Genomic DNA, 17937 nt, shown 5'->3' with positions numbered 1-17937 from the left:
TTCTCTCCCTTGTTATGGTTGGGCCTTTGCGTGCAGTGAAGAAACTTTTCTCTTGTTGCTGCTGCTGCTCCTCTCGCTCTATAAAATACAAATTCATGGACGGCACAAATTAAATTAAACGAACCATATATTAGGCCTACTTTGAATGACAAAACAATTTTTTTTGAATATTAGGCTATATTTACTGTACACTTTTGTTACAAGTTACCGTATTCAACTTGCTAACCTTTTTGCTTTCTTCCCAGCGTGTTCACGTAGCACACTTTTTCTTGTTTTCGAGAGATGTCTTTTTAGTTTCCAAAATAAATCTTTACTGACTGAAATGATGTCACCACATTCTTTTTCTTGTACCACATTATCATTGTTAGTTTTTATATTAATAGTACACCTGTATGACTTCTCATTTTCCTTTTTGAAGTACTTGGTGAACTCCATTATTGTTTTGACTGAAAATAGTCTACTGTTGATGACTGCAAGACACAGATGGATTCTGGGTCAGGCTTGAGCATGTTTCAGACTCGTGGTGTGAGCGGAGCGGGACATAGGGCGACGCTCCGTCCTTTTAAAAATGCCGCTCTGCGCTCTGTCCAAAATCCGCCTGCTCCACTCCGCTCACATGCTCTGGTGTTGACTGACCTTCATGTCTTAAAGTAATGATGGACTGTCGTTTTCTCTTTGCTTATTTGAGCTGTTCTTGCCATAATACGGACTTGGTCTTTTACCAAATAAGGCTGTCTTCTGTATACCAACCCTACCTTGTCACAACACAACTGATTGGCTCAAACGCATTAAGAAGGAAATAAATTCCACAAATTAACTTTTAAGAAGGCACACCTGTTTTAATTGAAATGCATTCCAGGTGACTACCTCATGAAGCTGGTTGAGAGAAGGTGAAGGGTGGCTATTTGAAGAATCTCAAATATAAAATATATTTTGATTTGTTTAACACTTTTTTTTTTTTTTAACTACATGATTCCATATGTGTTATTTCATAGTTTTAATGTCTTCACTATTATTCTACAATGTAAAAATAAAGAAAAACCCTTGAATGAGTAGGTGTGTCCAAACTTTTGACTGGTAGTGTATATTATATATTTATTTATGTTTTTATTTATTACAAAATAATTTGCACATTTTCTCCACTCCTGACAGTCAGTGTGCCCTGTTTTTGTTAAGCCATTTGTTTGCTACAACACCTTGCTGAAAAGAAGCAAAGTTTCATCTCATTGTAAAGAGTTCATGTTACCACGGAGACTGCCTCAACCACATGTTTGCTGCAGCCGTCGTCAGTCAGCTGTTTGTTCCACAACACAATTCTAAAACTGGCTATTTTGTCTCCTTTCGTCTCTCCTTATATTGGTGGTTCGATGTGAAACATGCTTTTACTGCTTTTGGGTAAGGTTTGTCGACTTAAATGAAGTTCATAAAGTCCTGGTGCTTTTCCACATGACGTCTCTCACCTCACAAAGCCTCTACAGACCACAGAAAACGGATATGCAGTGAGTATGTTTGTAAACCTTATATCCCTGCCTTGCACTACAGGAGGATGAGAAGTTCCTAACTGAAGTCTTTGCACAGCTAACGGATGAAGCCACAGAGGACGGTAAAAGGAGGGAACTAGTAAGTTTAATGATCAACTCGTTTAATTAAAAACATGCAAATACAAAGTTTTAATGCCATGAAGGTTTCAGTGACATACTGTCCTCTGTTTTCCTTCCTCTTCACAGGTGAACTTTTTCAAAGAATTTTGTGCTTTTTCACAAACCTTGCAACCGCAAAATAGAGATGCTTTTTTCAAGACTCTGGCGAATCTAGGCATTCTTCCTGCTCTTGAAATAGTCATGGTATGAATGGTTTTACTACTGTATGCATAAGCATCTTTAAATGTCAAACACAGTTTTTGCATATTTATCTTAGACATTTCATATGTGTTTTGATGTGGTAAAGTTCTCTTGATCCCTTGAATGTGAAATGCCATCTCAACTGCAAGGGCTGCATCTTGCAAGCACGTCAAAATAAGTTAATTTAAATGTACAAGTATGTCTCTTAACCCTGAACTTAAAGATATTAAGTCTGTTAGTCCAGATTGCACTAGGCTCCTGAGCCCCTAAAGCAGGGGTGTCAAACTCATTCTATGGAGGGCCTAGTATCTGCTGGTTTTTCCTTTCAATTAAGACTTAGACAACCAGGTGTGGGGAGTTACTTAATAATCAGTGACCTTAATTCATCAATCAAGTCCGAGGGAGGAGCGAAAACCTGCGGACACTCTACCCTCAGTGGAGTGAGTTTGAAACATGTACCCGAAAGAAACACGTTGATGGCGCTGAATTAGCTATTAGTTTGAGCACACTATCAGTGTGTGTCTCGCTGTCTCCACAGGGTATGGACGACCTGCAGGTGAGGGCTGCAGCCACAGATATCTTCTCCTATCTGGTGGAGTTCAGCCCCTCCATGGTCCGAGAGTTTGTTATGCAGGAGCCACAGCAGACTGATGATGTAAGTATGGCATCACCCTTGTCATATAGCTAGGCCTACATGAAATGTGACACTGGTGGGCAAATTTCTCTGCCACATCTAGGTACCATATGAAGGTGTGATTAGGTAAATAAAAAAGGCATGATTATTTACCCAGTAAAATGTTACTTGTAAAATGCGCATTGAACTGTTCCTTATAATAGGTGTACTGTTTACCCAAGCATATATTTTTTGGATCATTTTCAGTGTTTAGATGTTTAGGATGTTCAAGGTTTCCTGTAGGTGTTGCTGCTCAAAGGTCCCCTCTGTGTGCATTAGGATGTGCTGCTGATCAACGTGGTGATAAAGCAGATGATCTGTGACTCCGACCCTGAGTTGGGGGGTGCTGTGCAGCTTATGGGGCTTATACGCACATTGGTCGACCCAGAGAACATGCTGGCCCCCACCAATGTAAGACCCTGTCCGATCTCACACACACTTCTATCATAACACTGGGTGTAATGATTATTGTACAAGAATACATAACTATACCTCAACTTTCATTAATTTAAAGAACTGCAATATGTCAGCATCACTGACTAATCGACTTCTTACTTTGAGTACCATTAGAAAACGGAGAAGACGGAGTTCCTCAGCTTCTTCTACAAGTACTGCATGCAGGTCCTCACAGCCCCTCTATTGGCCAGCACTGTAGATGAGAAGAACTGTAAAGGTGAGCAGAGGGAACCCTTTGATCTAAATGGATGTATGCATTGTGTGTATGGACTCCGTTTTCATGTCGTGCTTGAATGGGTGTGTTTAGGTCCAGCTGTATGTTGATATACATAGCTTTAGGTTGGACAGTATAATGGTGCCGGAGGGGATGGGCCCCTGACCAGTTGAGCTATTTAGCATTTTTTACCATGAGCCAAACTTTTTTTTTTAACCTAATGTTTGGCCATCGTTTCATATGACCGACATAACGCTCATCCCAGACCAGGCCCAAATCCCTATAACTCGGAGGAGGTGGAAGCGGTGACTATAGAGGTCGGCGTTCGGGATATATAATGAGACTGCGAGTGGATAAGTCGCCATTACCCTCCGTTCTATTGGCGAATGTGCAATCATTGGAAAATAAACTGGATGAGCTCCGTTCGAGACTATTCTATCAGCGTGATGTGAAGAACTGTAATATCCTATGTTTCACGGAGTCGTGGCTGAACAGGGACATGGAAAATATAAATCGAGCTGGTTTTTCTATACATTGGCAGGACAGAACAGCTGCATCTGGTAAGCTGAGGGGAGGGGGTGTGTGTCGCTTTGTCAACAGTTGGTGCGCGATCTCTAATATTAAGGAAGTCTCGAGGTTCTGCTCGCCTGAGTTAGAATACCTCATGATAACATGTAGACCACACTATTTACCAATAATTTTGTTCTATATTTTTCATGGTTGGCTATTTACTACCACAAACTGATGCTGGCAAACAAGATAATTCTCACCCAGATGCAGCGCTCCTAGTAACCAGGGATTTTAATGCAGGTAAACTGAGCATGTCTCCTGTGCAACTAGAGGCAAAAAAAACTCTACTCTACACAAAGAAACTCTCCCTTGCCCTCCATTTGGCAAATCTGACCATAACTCCATCCTCTTAATTCCTGCTTACAAGCAAAAACTCAAACAGGAAGTACCAGTGATGCGCTCAATACGGGAGTGGTCTGATGAAGCGGACGCTAAGCTACAGGACTGTTTTGCTAGCACAGTTTGGAATATGTTCCGGGATTCATTCGATGGCATTGAGGAGTTTACTACATCAGTCACTAGCTTCATTAATAAGCGCATCGACGATGTAGTCCCCACAGTGACCGTACGTACATACTTTTGTGTATATGTAGTGTATGTGGACACCCCTTCATATTAGTCGATTCGGCTATTTTAGCCACATCGTTGCTGACAGGTGTATAAAATCAAGCACACAGCCATGCAATCTTCATAGACAAACATTGGCAGTAGAATGGCCTTATTGAAGAGCTCAGTGACTATCGTCAGGAGCTTCATGAAATGGGTTTCCGTGGCCGAGCACTTGCACACAAGCCTAAGATCACCATGCACAATGCCAAGCGTTGGCTGGAGTGGCGTAAAGCTCGCCGCCATTGGACTCTGGAGCAGTGGAAACGCATTCTCTGGAGTGATGAATCACGCTTCACCATCTGGCAGTCCTACGGATGAATCTGGGTTTGGCGGATGCCAGAAGAACGCTACCTGACCCAATGCACATTGCCAACTGTAAAGTTAGGTGGAGAAGGAATAATGGTCTGGGGCTGTTTTTCATGGTCTGGGCTAGGCCCCTTAGTTCCAGTGAAGGGAAATCTTAACGCTACAGCCTACAATGACATTCTAGACGATTCTGTGCTTCCAACGTTGTGCAACAGTTTGAGGAAGGCCCCTTCGTGTTTCAGTCTGACAATGCCCCCATGCACAAAGTGAGATCCATACAGAAATGGTTTGTCCAGATCGGTGTGGAAGAACTGGACTGGCCTGCACAGAGCCCTGACCTCAACCCCATCGAAACACCTTTGGGATGGATGAATTGGAACGCTGACTGCAAGCCAGGCCTAATTGCCCAACATCAGTGCCCAACCTCACTAAAGCTCTTGTGGCTGAATGGAAGCAAGTCCCTGCAGCAATGTTCCAACATCTAGTGGAAATCCTTCCCAGAATAGTGGAGGCTGTTATAGCAGCAAAGGGGGGACCAACTCCATATTAATGCCCATGCTTTTGGAATGAGATGTTCGAGCAGGTGTCCACATACTTTTGGTAATGTAGTGTATCCTAACCAGAAGCCATGGATTACAGGTAACATCCGCACTGAGCTAAAGGCTACAGCTGCCGCTTTCAAGGAGCGGGACACAAATCCGGACACTTATTTTAAAAATCCTGCTACGCCCTCCTATGAACCATCAAACAGGCAATGCGTCAATACAGGACTAAGATCGAATCCTACTACATCGGCTCTGTTACTCGTCGAATGTGGCAGGGCTTGCAAACTATCACGGATTACAAAGGGAAACCCAGCAGCGCGCTGCCCTGTGACGCAAGCCTACCAGACGAGCTAAATGCAACACTGAACCGACACACCGGCGGTCATGAGTCATGACAGCAGTCAAATTCCACGTGACCGTTTAGTCACGATAATTAGGCTTCTCCAAACTGATGTTGCTGATGGTCGTTAGTAGCCTACCAAACTTGCTAACTGCCTGGTACTCAGCACTCTATTGTCCCTCTAATCACTATTTTTTGGGGGGGATGGATCAGCTTAATATTGCAGATAGATTGTATCTTCTATCAATGTAATTGTCTGCATCACTTCCAATCCTCCATGTTTTTTATATACTCCCCTTTATTACTTTTCAACCCCGCCATCCTTTCCCTACTTGGAGTAAATTAGTGAACAACAATGCCCAGGCCTCTACTTCCGGTCTATACTTACTATCTACACCTTATGGACAGAGTTAATTTTACAATAAGTCTATTTTATATATATATTTATTTTTTTGCTCCTGAACTACTTCTACTCTCAACCTCTCTGATCATTTTCATGATGTCCATCCGGTTTGCTTCTATATGCCATATCTTTCTAACTGTGCTCATTCCCAAAAGCTCCCAACATACAACTATATACTTATTATGGACACAGTATGCTTACATTATTAGCTATCTTTGTTATTATTTGTTGTTATTTGTTATTAGTCCCATCCTTCAACTCTATTCAATACCTCCCATCTATCTCTTAACACCATCCATATAGGATTTCTATTTGCCATATATATTTCAACTGTACTGTGATGTTTTACAAAAGTTCTGAACCTTTCTATTCTCATTGCTTCTACAGATTGTAGAGAAGTATTATTATATTATTGATTGATTGACTGACTTTTCAGATCACCCAGTAATGCTATCTGCAAGGTTAGCTCCAGGTAAATATTGCAATCCTTTAGCCATTCCTGGACCTGTGTCCAAAAACAAGCTACAAATGGACAGAACCAAAACAAAATCTGCAGAGCTGGGAAGATTGTATCCCCCATATAATTAACATTCTATTGGTAGCAAGAATTTTATATAATAATTTCAATTGAAAGATTCTAATTTTTGAATCCGGTGTCGTTTTGCGTGTCAGTTCATAAACACTATGCCATGGGATCGGTACGTCAAAGATCTCTTCCCAACTATTTTGCAATCTATATGGGACGGCTGTCAATCCTTTGGTCCTTAAGTGAAACTGATATACTTTTTTATTTATCACAGTTTTCCTTAACCAATTATGTTCTTTAATGCAAGGCCGACAGACAAGTTCCTTACTTTCTCCCCCTTCCACTTTCCTCTTCCACTTTTGCGGTAAGGCTGCAATTATTTGGTTGTAATTTTGGGTAGAGCAGACATTTCCATATGTTTTTGTTAGCTGCATGTGCGACAACTCCACCAGTCCTACCGATGATATCATTTACGAAGATTATACCTTTTTTAAACATTCTGTCAAAAAGGTTTTTTGTCAATTAGTATATTTGAATTTAACCACAATATTTGTTGCATTATTTGTTCTGTCGTTTCTGGAGGATTAAATTGAAATTGCAACCAACTTTCTATGGCTTGTTTTAGAAATAGTGATATTTGGGAGATGATTTCCTTTTCAAATAACTGCAAATGATTTGTTGTAATCTGAATAAAGGGAAAAATGCCTTTCTTGAACATTGGGTGAGACAATCTTACAATCTTACTAATTGTCTCCCGAGTGGCGCAGTGGTCTAAGGCACTGCATCGCAGTGCTAGCTGTGCCACTAGAGATCCTGGTTCGAATCCAGGCTCTGCTGTAGCCGGCCGCAACCGGGAGACCAATGGGGCGGCGCACAATTGGCCCAGCGTCGTCCAGGGTAGGGGAGGGAATGGCAGGCAGGGAGGTAGCTCAGTTGATAGAGCATGGTGTTTGCAACGCCAGGGTTGTGGGTTCGTTTCCCACGGGGGGCCAGTATGAAAATAATAATGTAAGTCGCTCTGGATAAGAGCGTCAGCTAAATGACGTAAATGTAAATTTGCTTGAGAACCAGTTCGGGTTTAAGTATAACTTTTGTATGACTGAAGCTTTTAGTGATAGGTCTAATGCTTTAATATTTGATAATTTCTGTCATCCGAATTCATATTCATTATATAAATATGCCCTTTTAATTTTTTCTGGCTTGCCGTTCCAAATAAAATTGAATATTTTTTTTCTCATATAATTTAAAAAACTGCTCGCTAGGCGTAGGCAAGACCATAAGCAAATAGGTAAACTGGGATAATACTAAAGAGTTAATCAGGGTGATTTTTCCACAAATTGACAGGTATTTTCCTTTCCATGTTAGTAAGATCTTATCTATTTTTTCTAACTTTCTATTAAAATGTATTGAAGTGAGATCATTTATTTCCTTTGGGATATCTATTCCGAGTATATCCACATCACCATCAGACCATTTTATTGGTAAACTACATGGTAATGTAAAAATTGTATTTTTTAGTGATCCAATACGTAATATAGTACATTTGTCATAATTTGGTTGTAATCCAGAGAGGTTAGAAAATGTATCTAGATCCTCTATGAGGCTGTGGAGGGATTCTAGTTGTGGACTTAAAAGAAAACATGAATCATCAGCGTACAATGACACCTTTGTTTTTAAGCCCTGTATTTCTAATCCTCTGATATTATTATTATTGGATCTGATTTTAATAGCTAACATCTCGATGGCCACAATAAATAGATATGCCGATAGTGGACAACCTTGTTTCACTCCTCTTGACAGTTTAAAACTTTCTGAGAAATAGCCATTATTTACTATTTTACACCTAGGGTTACTATACATGATTTTGACCCATTTTATAAGAGATTCTCCAAAATTGAAATGCTCCAGGCATTTATATATAAACCCCAGTCGAACTTTATCAAATGCCTTTTCGAAGTCTTCTATGAATTCCCATATTTTCCATAGTGTTCTATTGTTTCCAATACTTGCCTGATATTATCTCCAATGTATCTTCCATGTAAAAAACCTGTCTGATTAGAATGAATAATATCCGACAATACCTTTTTAATTCTATGCGCTATACATTTTGCTAGGATTTTTGCATCACAACACTGAAGTGTAAGGGGCCTCCAATTTTGTAAATGGACTGGATCTTTATATTTTCCACTTGTATCCTGTTTCAATAATAATGAGATCAGACCTTCTTGAGTGTCAGATAATCTACCATTTACATAGGAGTGGTTGAAACATGCTAATAACGGTCCTCTTAGTATATCAAAAAAGGTTTGGTATACCTCGACTGGTATGCCATCCAACCCTGGAGTTTTCCCAGACTTAAAGTCTTTAATTGCATCCAGAAGTTCCTCCTCTGTAATTTCACCTTCACATGAGTCTTTCTGTATGGCTGTTAATTTGACATTATCAATAGAAAAAAATCTCTACAATTAGCTTCAGTTAGAGGAGATGGAGGCGACTGAAAAGAAAACATATGCTTGAAGTACTTTGTTTCTTCCTTCAAAATATCATTTGGTGAATTATGGGTGACTCCGTCAATTGTAACCAGTTTCATTAAGTTCTTTTTGGTAGCATTCCTATGTTGAAGATACAAAATAATTTTGTGTATTTTTCCCCATATTCCATCCAGTTTGCTTTATTTTTATAATATATTACACTTGATCTTTCTTGAATAAGTTTCTCCATTTCTTTTTGTTTTTCCTCTAATTTATTCTGAGCCTCTATGTTATAGTTTTTATTGCCATCTATCTGTTCTGTTAGACTTTCTATTTCCTTTCTTAGTATAAACTCTTTTGACCTAAGAGTACTGAATTGCATGGCCTCTAAAGGCACATTTAAAGGTGTCCCATACAATAAGGGGATTCGCTGTACCTATGTTATGTTGGAAAAAGTCAGTTATAAATTCCTTTGTTCTAATTATAAATAAATTATCATCCAATAGGCTTTGATTAAATTTCCAATATCCTCGCCCACGTGGAAATTCAGTAAGAGTAATGTATATGCCTATTATATGATGGTCCGACCGCATTCTGTCCCCTATCAACACTTTTTTTTTACTTTTGGTGCCAATGAGAATGAGAAGACGACTAGCTTGATTCAGTCTCCGCCATGTATATCTCACTAGATCAGTATATTTAAGCCTCCATATATCTACTAATTCTAATGTATCCATGACATTCACAATTTCCTTAAGAGCATGTGGGTGATTGTTTGTGGTGTGATTTCCTTTACGGTCCATTGAGCTATTTAAAACAGTATTATAATCCCCCACCATAACAATATTGTCTTGAATTGCTTGCAGGCTTGATAATTTATTATAGATATTGTCAAATAATTGTGGATCATCATTATTTGGTCCGTAAAGGTTAATGAGCCATATCTGTTTATGGTCCAATAACATATTTAAAATAATCCATCTACCTTGCGTATCTATTTTGACAATTTGCACATTCGGATCGAAATTACTATTAATTAATATCATCACCCCTTTTGAATTTCTTTGCCCATGGGAGAAGTATACCCCCCCCCCCCCATTATTTTTTCCACGCTACTTCATCTCGAATCGTTGAATGAGTTTCCTGTATACAATAGATATTATATTCCTTCTCTTTGAGCCATGTAAATATTGTTCTTCTTTTGTTATTATCAGCTAAGCCATTACAATTATAACTAGCTATACTTATTTCACCATATACCATAATGAGATACAAGTTTCAAGTCTATTTATCATTATATATGTTTGTAAATTTACCAATAAAAAATACCGTAATGATTGAGTGTCCATATAGCTGTACCGTGATATTTGCATTGCTACGGAGTAACCCTTCAATTGTTCTCCACTAATTCCCCCGCTAAAGCCCCTCCCCATCCCAAGTTGAGCCGTCATCCCAGTGATCAGTATCCCACCCACGTCCCTCCGGATCCCTAAGGCCCCGAGAGGCCAGGACCCATCCATCGAAAACAGCACACAGTGCCACCCACAAAACAGAAGCAGATTAACCGCCTATATATATATTTAAAAAAAAATATGCATATCCTATTTTCCATCATTGTCAGCAAGTTCATGCGTAGGATTCTAACATATAACCCGGATTGCCATTGTATTACATTTAATTCATTGACAAGCAATTATTATCCTAGCAAATAATTCCCGTGGTCCATCCCATACCCCCCCCCCCCCCAACATCCCCACCACCCCACAACAGATGCCAGACAAGCACACACGCACATACTCACATACTCCAACACACTCAACCCCCCTCCTCCACAATCCACCATAAAATCAGATACTCAACGGCTGTTATATCCCAGAGCCCAACTCGAGAAATAACTTGATTTACGAGTGCACATACAGTTAAAGCTGATTGAGAAAGCATGCAGATTGAGCAGAAATTGATAACAATGTGAGATTTGATTTATCTACTTAATCTATGTCAAGTCCTAGGTGATGGAGATCAGATCCACCCTCTTCACCTGAGACACAAACACTCTGATCCCCTGTTGTAACCATTTTCCCAAGCATCTCCGTGCGGTCAGACCTTTAATTATTTTGTGCCACCTGGGCCACAATGATAAACCCCCTCTCTGATTGTCCGAGTGTGACCCCCACCCCATGGGTTACTGCAGCCAGTGTTGCCAGCACTGCCACTACCTGGGTGGGCGTACCCCACCGGAATCCCCACGTGCTAGGTAAAAGGTCGTCAAGGTTCTCATTAGCAGCTTTGAGAATTTCCTTGTATATTATGCTCTCCCTTCAGGGGGCTCTGGCTTTGTAGGACCAACCCTGCCAGGCAGGCTCAGAATCTTGAGGGGGCGGTGCTGCTCAAGTAGGTCTCTGACCGCATTTATTTCTCTGTTTAGGCTGCATACTCACAGCAGGTCCATAAAAGAGATGGGAACTTCTCTTTGGTGTATGGGTCGCTCAGGTGGGTGTCCAGGTTATAGGGTTAGGGATCTTTCCATCATGATAGGACAATGAAAAATTAGATTAGATGTATACTATATTTAAAAGTGTATATCCCTCATCTACACAAAATTGAAAGCTCTCTCTCACTACCCCTGCTCATAGACCCCCGGTCGGCTCTGGGATATGAAACCATTTCCCCTCTCACTCACTTAACGCTGCACCTTTTCAAACACAAAAATGCACACCACATGGTTGACTGCGGAAGAAATGGGCCGAGCGTGCAAACGCACCAACCACCACAACCATCCGCCAAAACAACAACCTCCCGCCAAAAAAGCCATGTTCTAATTATTTGTATTTAAAGATGTATTATTCTGCTTGTTATGTCGTTTTATCCTTTTATAAAATACTATACTTACTATAAATGTTATTTAATATTACAATCCCTATCATTGCTAGTATCAGGTGCTCCAATATTCGACTCCTCTATTACAACTTTTAGAATAGCCATGGAGTAGTCTTTGTCTCCGAACATTTGGTTGTCAATATATAGTTTATCCACCACGAGTGCAACACGTTTCCCTTTTAATCTGTTTTCCTTGAAGATTGGATATAGAACTTTGCGCCTTTCTACAATCTCCCTTGGGAACTGATCATTCATGCCTATTTTCGTGCCAGCAAGTCTTTTTCCTAGGCTTTTCACCATAGCTTTATCCTTAAAAAAAGCGAATTTGGCAACGATTGGGCGCTCATATTTCTGTCCTCTTTTTCCGAAACGGTGTACACGTTCGAGTTGGATTTTATCGACAGCCTCAAGTGGGATTTGTAGCGCTGTATGCAGGAAGTCCTTCATAATATTCTCTGTTATTTCTCCCTCCTTATCCTGAATACCCGTAAGTACTAGATTTTCCCTCATCGATCTAGTTTGGATGTCTAGTAAGGCTTCTCTCAGAAGGTTGTTCTCCTTTTTTAGTTCCCTAACGTCCGTTTCCATTTTAGAGACTGTCACTTTTAATTATTTGGTTTCTTTCTCCATTACCAAAGCTTTTTCGTCACTCATTTGAAGACTCGCTTTCAACTCTTTTACGTCTTTACTGACCAATTCTAGTATGCCCAATTTGTCATTTATCGACTTCAACAGGTCGCTTTCCACACTTACCATACCCAGTGGTGAAAAGCATATATCATCTGTATCAGTCGATGAGTCGCGTTTCCTTTTGGGGATAGGCTCTCCACGCTTGTCTTCAGTCATGTTTGGGTGTTGCGTGGTGTTGTAATATTTGTCAATATATTTCTCTAGCCTTATGATCTGTTTTGTGTTATTATCCAGATTGAATTATATTAACTGCTAATATTTAGTCTAACTTACTGATTTTGAATATTATGTTTTTATCTTGAGGTGTTTTGTACCGCTTTCTATTCAATACGCCATCTTGTCTACGCGTCTACGCATGCCACCACCCTCTAATCACTCTTACATCAATGCAAATGTAATGGAACATTTAATCAAACACTTCATGAGAGCTCATGTTGCGCAACATATCTATAGGCTATGCAATTGCGTGAGAAAACAAGAGTTTTGATGGCCTCTATTAAAAAGAGGATCCCATCTGCTTTCTATAGGCTAGGCCCACTATATTTATTAACCAACTTTCCTAATATTAAGCACATTGCTTTTCTTTACAACAGGAGTATAGACTACCTGGCTGGCATGAAAATGAACCACGGAAAAAGCGAGTATTTTTTTCCCCCTGCCCCGGTTTCGAGACAGGTGCATGATAATGGTCCATTCTAAATAGAAACACATTTCACACACATTATTTATGTAAATACAAGTTGAAAAACAGTCTGAATGGTTACAATATTAGCCTATCACTTGTGAATGATGCCCAGCTTGTGTGCAGTAAGGCAAGAAACAGTGCATGCTTTTTTTCGCGACTTTTTCAAATCAGTCGCATACCTCATGTAGCCTAGCCCATAGGCCTATACAGTGCATTCGGAAAGTATTCAAACACCTTGACCATTTCTACATTTTGCTATGTTACAGCTTTATTCTAAAATGGATGAAAAAAAAAAAAAAATCTTAATACCCCATAATGACAAAGCAAAAACAGGTTTTTTGAAATGTTTGCAAAAAAAATTAAATACCATTTTATTTACATAAATATTCAGACCCTTTGCTATGAGACTCGAAATTGAGCTCAGGTGCATCTTGTTTCCATTGATCATCCTTGAGATGTTTCTACAACTTGATTGGCGTCCACCTGTGGGACATGATTTGGAAAGGACACACCTGTCTATATAAGGTCCCACAGTTGACAGTGCATGTCAGAGCAAAAACCAAGCCATGAGACCGAAGGAATTGTCCGTAGAGCTCCGAGACAGGATTGTGTTATTGTCTGCAGCATTAAAGGTCCCCAAGAACACTGTGGCCTCCATCATTCTTAAATGGGAGAAGTTTGGAACCACCAAGACTTCCTAGAGCTGGCCGCCCGGCCAAACTGAGCAATCGGGGGAGAAGGTCCTTGGTCAGGGAGGTGACCAAGAACCCGATGATCACTCTGACAGAGCTCCAGAGTTCCTCTGTGGTGATGGGATAAACCTTCCAGAAGGACAACCCTCTCTGCAGTACTCCACCAATCATGCCTTTATGGTAAAAGGCACATGACAGCCCGCTTGGAGTTTGCCAAAAGGCATCTAAAGGACTCTCGGACCATGAGAAAAAGATTCTCCAGTCTGATGAAACAAAGATTGAACTCTTTGGCTTGAATGCCAACCGTCATGTCTGGAGGAAACCTGCCACCATCCCTACGGTGAAGCGTGGTGGCAGCATCATGCTGTGGGGATGTTTGTCAGCGGCAGGGACTGGGAGACTAATAAGAATTGAGCTTTCTGAGGGAGCCATGTGAGTGAGAGGTGATTCGGAGCACGCAGCCGGGAGATGGGAATTATAATTATTATATTCAGCCCAAGGGCTCAACGGCCACAAAAGGCATGGATTTTATTTAGGGGGCATTACGGCCACACAAAGGGGATGCAGCCGGGAAACTCTGCATTATCAAGTGCTTGTCAAATTGGGAATGAGACTGATGAAGTGTGTACAGCCTTCGCAAAACATGCCTTTTCATGCAACTTTTTTCAAATCATCATTAGTCGCATCATGCAGCCTTAGAATGTATTAAAAATCTAAACATATAGCCCAATGTTTGTATCACAACTAAAGTTGCATAAATAACTCTAAATTAAGCATATTGGATGACCTGTTTCTTTGTTAACCGCTCAACACAGAATAGCCGCATGTGCGCACTCCCTCAAAACATTTGAAGAAAATATCCTTTCCATTTTATTAAGCTATGTTCAATTGTATTCTTCATACTATAAAATAATGCCACGGAATTCTAAGCAAATCTTGTCTGCTAAATGAACAAGTGTAGCCCACAGCCATATGCATAAGGACAACTCCGAGTATGCTATTCTGTTCTTCTGTTTTTCTTCATATGTTTCTTCAGACCTGTCTAAAATAATGGATTATTTGTGATTGTGTAGGCTATATTACATGGATTTATTAGACTTTAAAATGTAGACGTTCCAAAGGTCTTCATCAATGGCTTGTAGGCTATGCGTGGAAGCCAGAAGATGCTAAATGTGTCGATTACCGTGAGACCTACAGTTATTTGCTTGACAATCACCGGCTGACAAAATGTCATGCCCGCCACATGGCCTGATCACTGACGACGGTGAGATGTCAGTGGTGCCAAGACAACAACCTCTCCCTCAACGTCAGCAAGACAAAGGAGCTGATCGTGGACTACAGGAAAAGGAGGGCCGAGCATGCCCCCATTCACATCGACGGGGCTGTAGTGGAGATGGTCGAGAGCTTCAAGTTCCTCGGTGTCCACATCACTTGGGACCTATCATGGTCCAAACACACCAACACAGTCATGAAGATGGCACGACAATGCCTCTTTCCCCTCAGGAGGCTGAAAAGATTTGGCATGGGCCCTCAGATCCTCAAAGTTCTACAGCTGCACCATTGAGAGCATCTGGTACCGCTTGGTGTGGCCTCTGACCGCAAGGCACTACAGAGGGTATTGCGTATGGTCCAGTACAACACAAAGGGCCCAGCTCCTTCCCATCCAGGACCTCTATACCAGGCAGTGTCAGAGGAAGGCCCTAAAAATTGTCAGACTCCAGCCACCCAAGTGACTCTCTGCTACTGCACGGCAAGTGGTACCGGATTGCCAAGTCTGGGACCAAAAGGCTCCTGAATAGCTTCTACCCAAACCCATAACACTGCTGAACAGTTAATTAAAACGGCTTCCCGGACTTTCTGCTTTTCACCCCCCCTACCTACATTCAAACAATCACCTGCCCAAACCTACATGTACATATTATTTCAATCATTCTCCCAAACTACCTCGTATCCCAGTATACTGACTCTGTACCGGTACTCCTTGTATATAGCCTCATTATTGTTATTTTGTGTTACTATTTCCTTTATTTGTTTTCTTTTTAACTGCATTGTTGGGAAAGGGCTCATAAGTAAGCATTTCACAGTAAAGCCTACAAATGTATTTGATTTTGACAGGCCATGATGTCTTTGTTGGGATCTGTGTTGTGTTTATAGACTTATGCATTTGTATGACTGATATTCATTGCTTTGACTGTGTCTTCCAGATCTGCAAGAGGGGTCCACCAAGGTCAACCCAGTGTGTCCTGGTATGTAACCATACATTGATACTCACAATTCTCATTTCACTAAGTGTCTCTTTCTCTATTGTAAATGCATGTTTGTGTCTTTCAGATAATTTCCAGACAGCCCAACTCCTGGCTTTGATACTGGAGCTGCTGACGTTCTGTGTAGAGCACCACACGTACCACATAAAGACCTACATCATGAACAAGGACCTGCTGCGACGAGTCCTGGTGCTAATGAACTCTAAACACACCTTCCTTGCGCTGTGTGAGTCACTGGGGAACACTACAGAGGGTGCCGCACAATTGGCCCAGCGTCGTCCGGGTTAGGGGAGGGTTTGGCCGGGGGGGCTTTACTTGGCTCATCGTGCTCTAGTGACTCCTTGTGGCAAGCCGGGCGCCTGCAGGCTGACTTCAGCCTGAACAGTTGAACAGTGTTTCCTCCGACACATTGGTGCAGCTGGCTTCCGGGTTAAGCGGGCGGGTCATGTTTCGGAGGACGCATGATTCGACCTTCGCCTCTCCCGGGCCTGTTGGGGAGTTGCAGCGCTGACACAAGATCGTAATTGAAATTCAGAGAAAATGGGGTTAAAATACACACAAAAAAACAATCTAAATGTACTGCTTGTGGTGTAAGTAGTTGCAATATGGAGTTTCCTCAATGCCTTTTTTCAAGGTGTTGATTGTAGTGATTTGTTATGTCTTTTAACAGGTGCTCTGCGCTTCATGAGGAGGATAATTGGGCAGAAGGATGAGTATTACAACCGCTACATTGTCAAAGGGAACCTGTTTGAGCCAGTCATCAACACTCTGCTGGACAATGGAACTAGATACAACCTCTTAAACTCAGCCATCATTGAACTCTTTGAGTTCATCAAAGTGGTATGCCCATATTCACCCTTTAACATGTCTGTTTACCATTTTACCACACGTACACACCCAAATAACTATATATCTCTACAGGAGGATATCAAGTCCCTCATAGCACACATCATAGACAACTACTACAAAGCACTTGAATCCATTGAATACGTCCAGACTTTTAAGGGCCTGAAGGGCAGATATGAGCAGGAGAAGGACAGACAGACTCTGAGACTCAACAGGTCAGTGAGGCGTCATCTCCCTCACAGACATGGACAACTAAAATGGCGTTAAAGTGGAGTAGTTGATTTTGTGGTTTGGTTCAGCCAAAGAGGATAGCTTAGCATATCATTTAATAGTAGTTTGTGTTGAGCAGAGTAACTTAAGCAGTGTTTTGTATGCAGTGCTGTTTAAGCAACGTTGCATTGTCGAGTGACTTGAATTTTTGATAGGTTATTTACATAAAGCCTGTTAAAAGTGGTCTTGACTTTATCCAAGCAGATATCGTAGGGATGCCCGAACGCTGGACGAGGATGAGGAAATGTGGTTCAATGAAGATGAAGATGATGATGAAGGAGAGGCTATTGAGAGAAGCAAGCCTGAAGAAGAGTTCCCAGAGAGCTACGGAAAGTATATGGAAGCAAAAAAAGGTAAGTGCCGCCGCTGTGCTCTGTGTGTGTTCAACCCCATAGCTTGTGGAATGGTATGTTCACCCTATGTATTTCCATCTCTTTGCAGTTAAAGAAAGTGACAACAAAGAGAACTTCCCAAAGCGGGCCCCAACTGGCAGCTTTAAGTTTACCTTCTCTCATTCTGCAGGGGCTGCCAACGGAACCAACGGTGCCAACTGCAAGCCATCCACCTCGCCCGCCTCCGCCGCCAGTTCCAACGGCTCCCCAGCCAAGTCAGCCGCGCCACCCGCCACCCCGGTAGTCAAGGTGAGCTTTCCCTGTCAA

General features: G+C 41.3%; 1 protein-coding gene across 2 annotated transcripts in view; it reads left to right on the top strand.

Moving 5' to 3' along the window:
- The window catches only part of LOC121571660 (serine/threonine-protein phosphatase 4 regulatory subunit 3), a 33139-nt gene that overhangs the window by 13116 nt on the left and 2086 nt on the right, over nt 1-17937 (top strand). Inside the window, exons 5-15 of one of the 2 annotated variants that reach the window (XM_041883256.2) lie at nt 1543-1620; nt 1728-1844; nt 2380-2496; nt 2794-2925; nt 3085-3187; nt 16103-16144; nt 16230-16388; nt 16833-17002; nt 17084-17223; nt 17483-17631; nt 17720-17919. In XM_041883256.2, coding sequence (XP_041739190.1) covers nt 1543-1620; nt 1728-1844; nt 2380-2496; nt 2794-2925; nt 3085-3187; nt 16103-16144; nt 16230-16388; nt 16833-17002; nt 17084-17223; nt 17483-17631; nt 17720-17919 — 1407 coding nt within the window. The remainder of the gene's footprint in view (nt 1-1542; nt 1621-1727; nt 1845-2379; nt 2497-2793; nt 2926-3084; nt 3188-16102; nt 16145-16229; nt 16389-16832; nt 17003-17083; nt 17224-17482; nt 17632-17719; nt 17920-17937) is intronic. The other variant, XM_041883264.1, reaches the window with a different exon arrangement.

Source organism: Coregonus clupeaformis, chromosome 1 (genome assembly GCF_020615455.1).
Source record: "Coregonus clupeaformis isolate EN_2021a chromosome 1, ASM2061545v1, whole genome shotgun sequence".
In the NCBI taxonomy this organism is placed as follows: Eukaryota; Metazoa; Chordata; class Actinopteri; order Salmoniformes; family Salmonidae; genus Coregonus; species Coregonus clupeaformis.
This window is presented reverse-complemented; position numbering and strand designations above follow the sequence as displayed.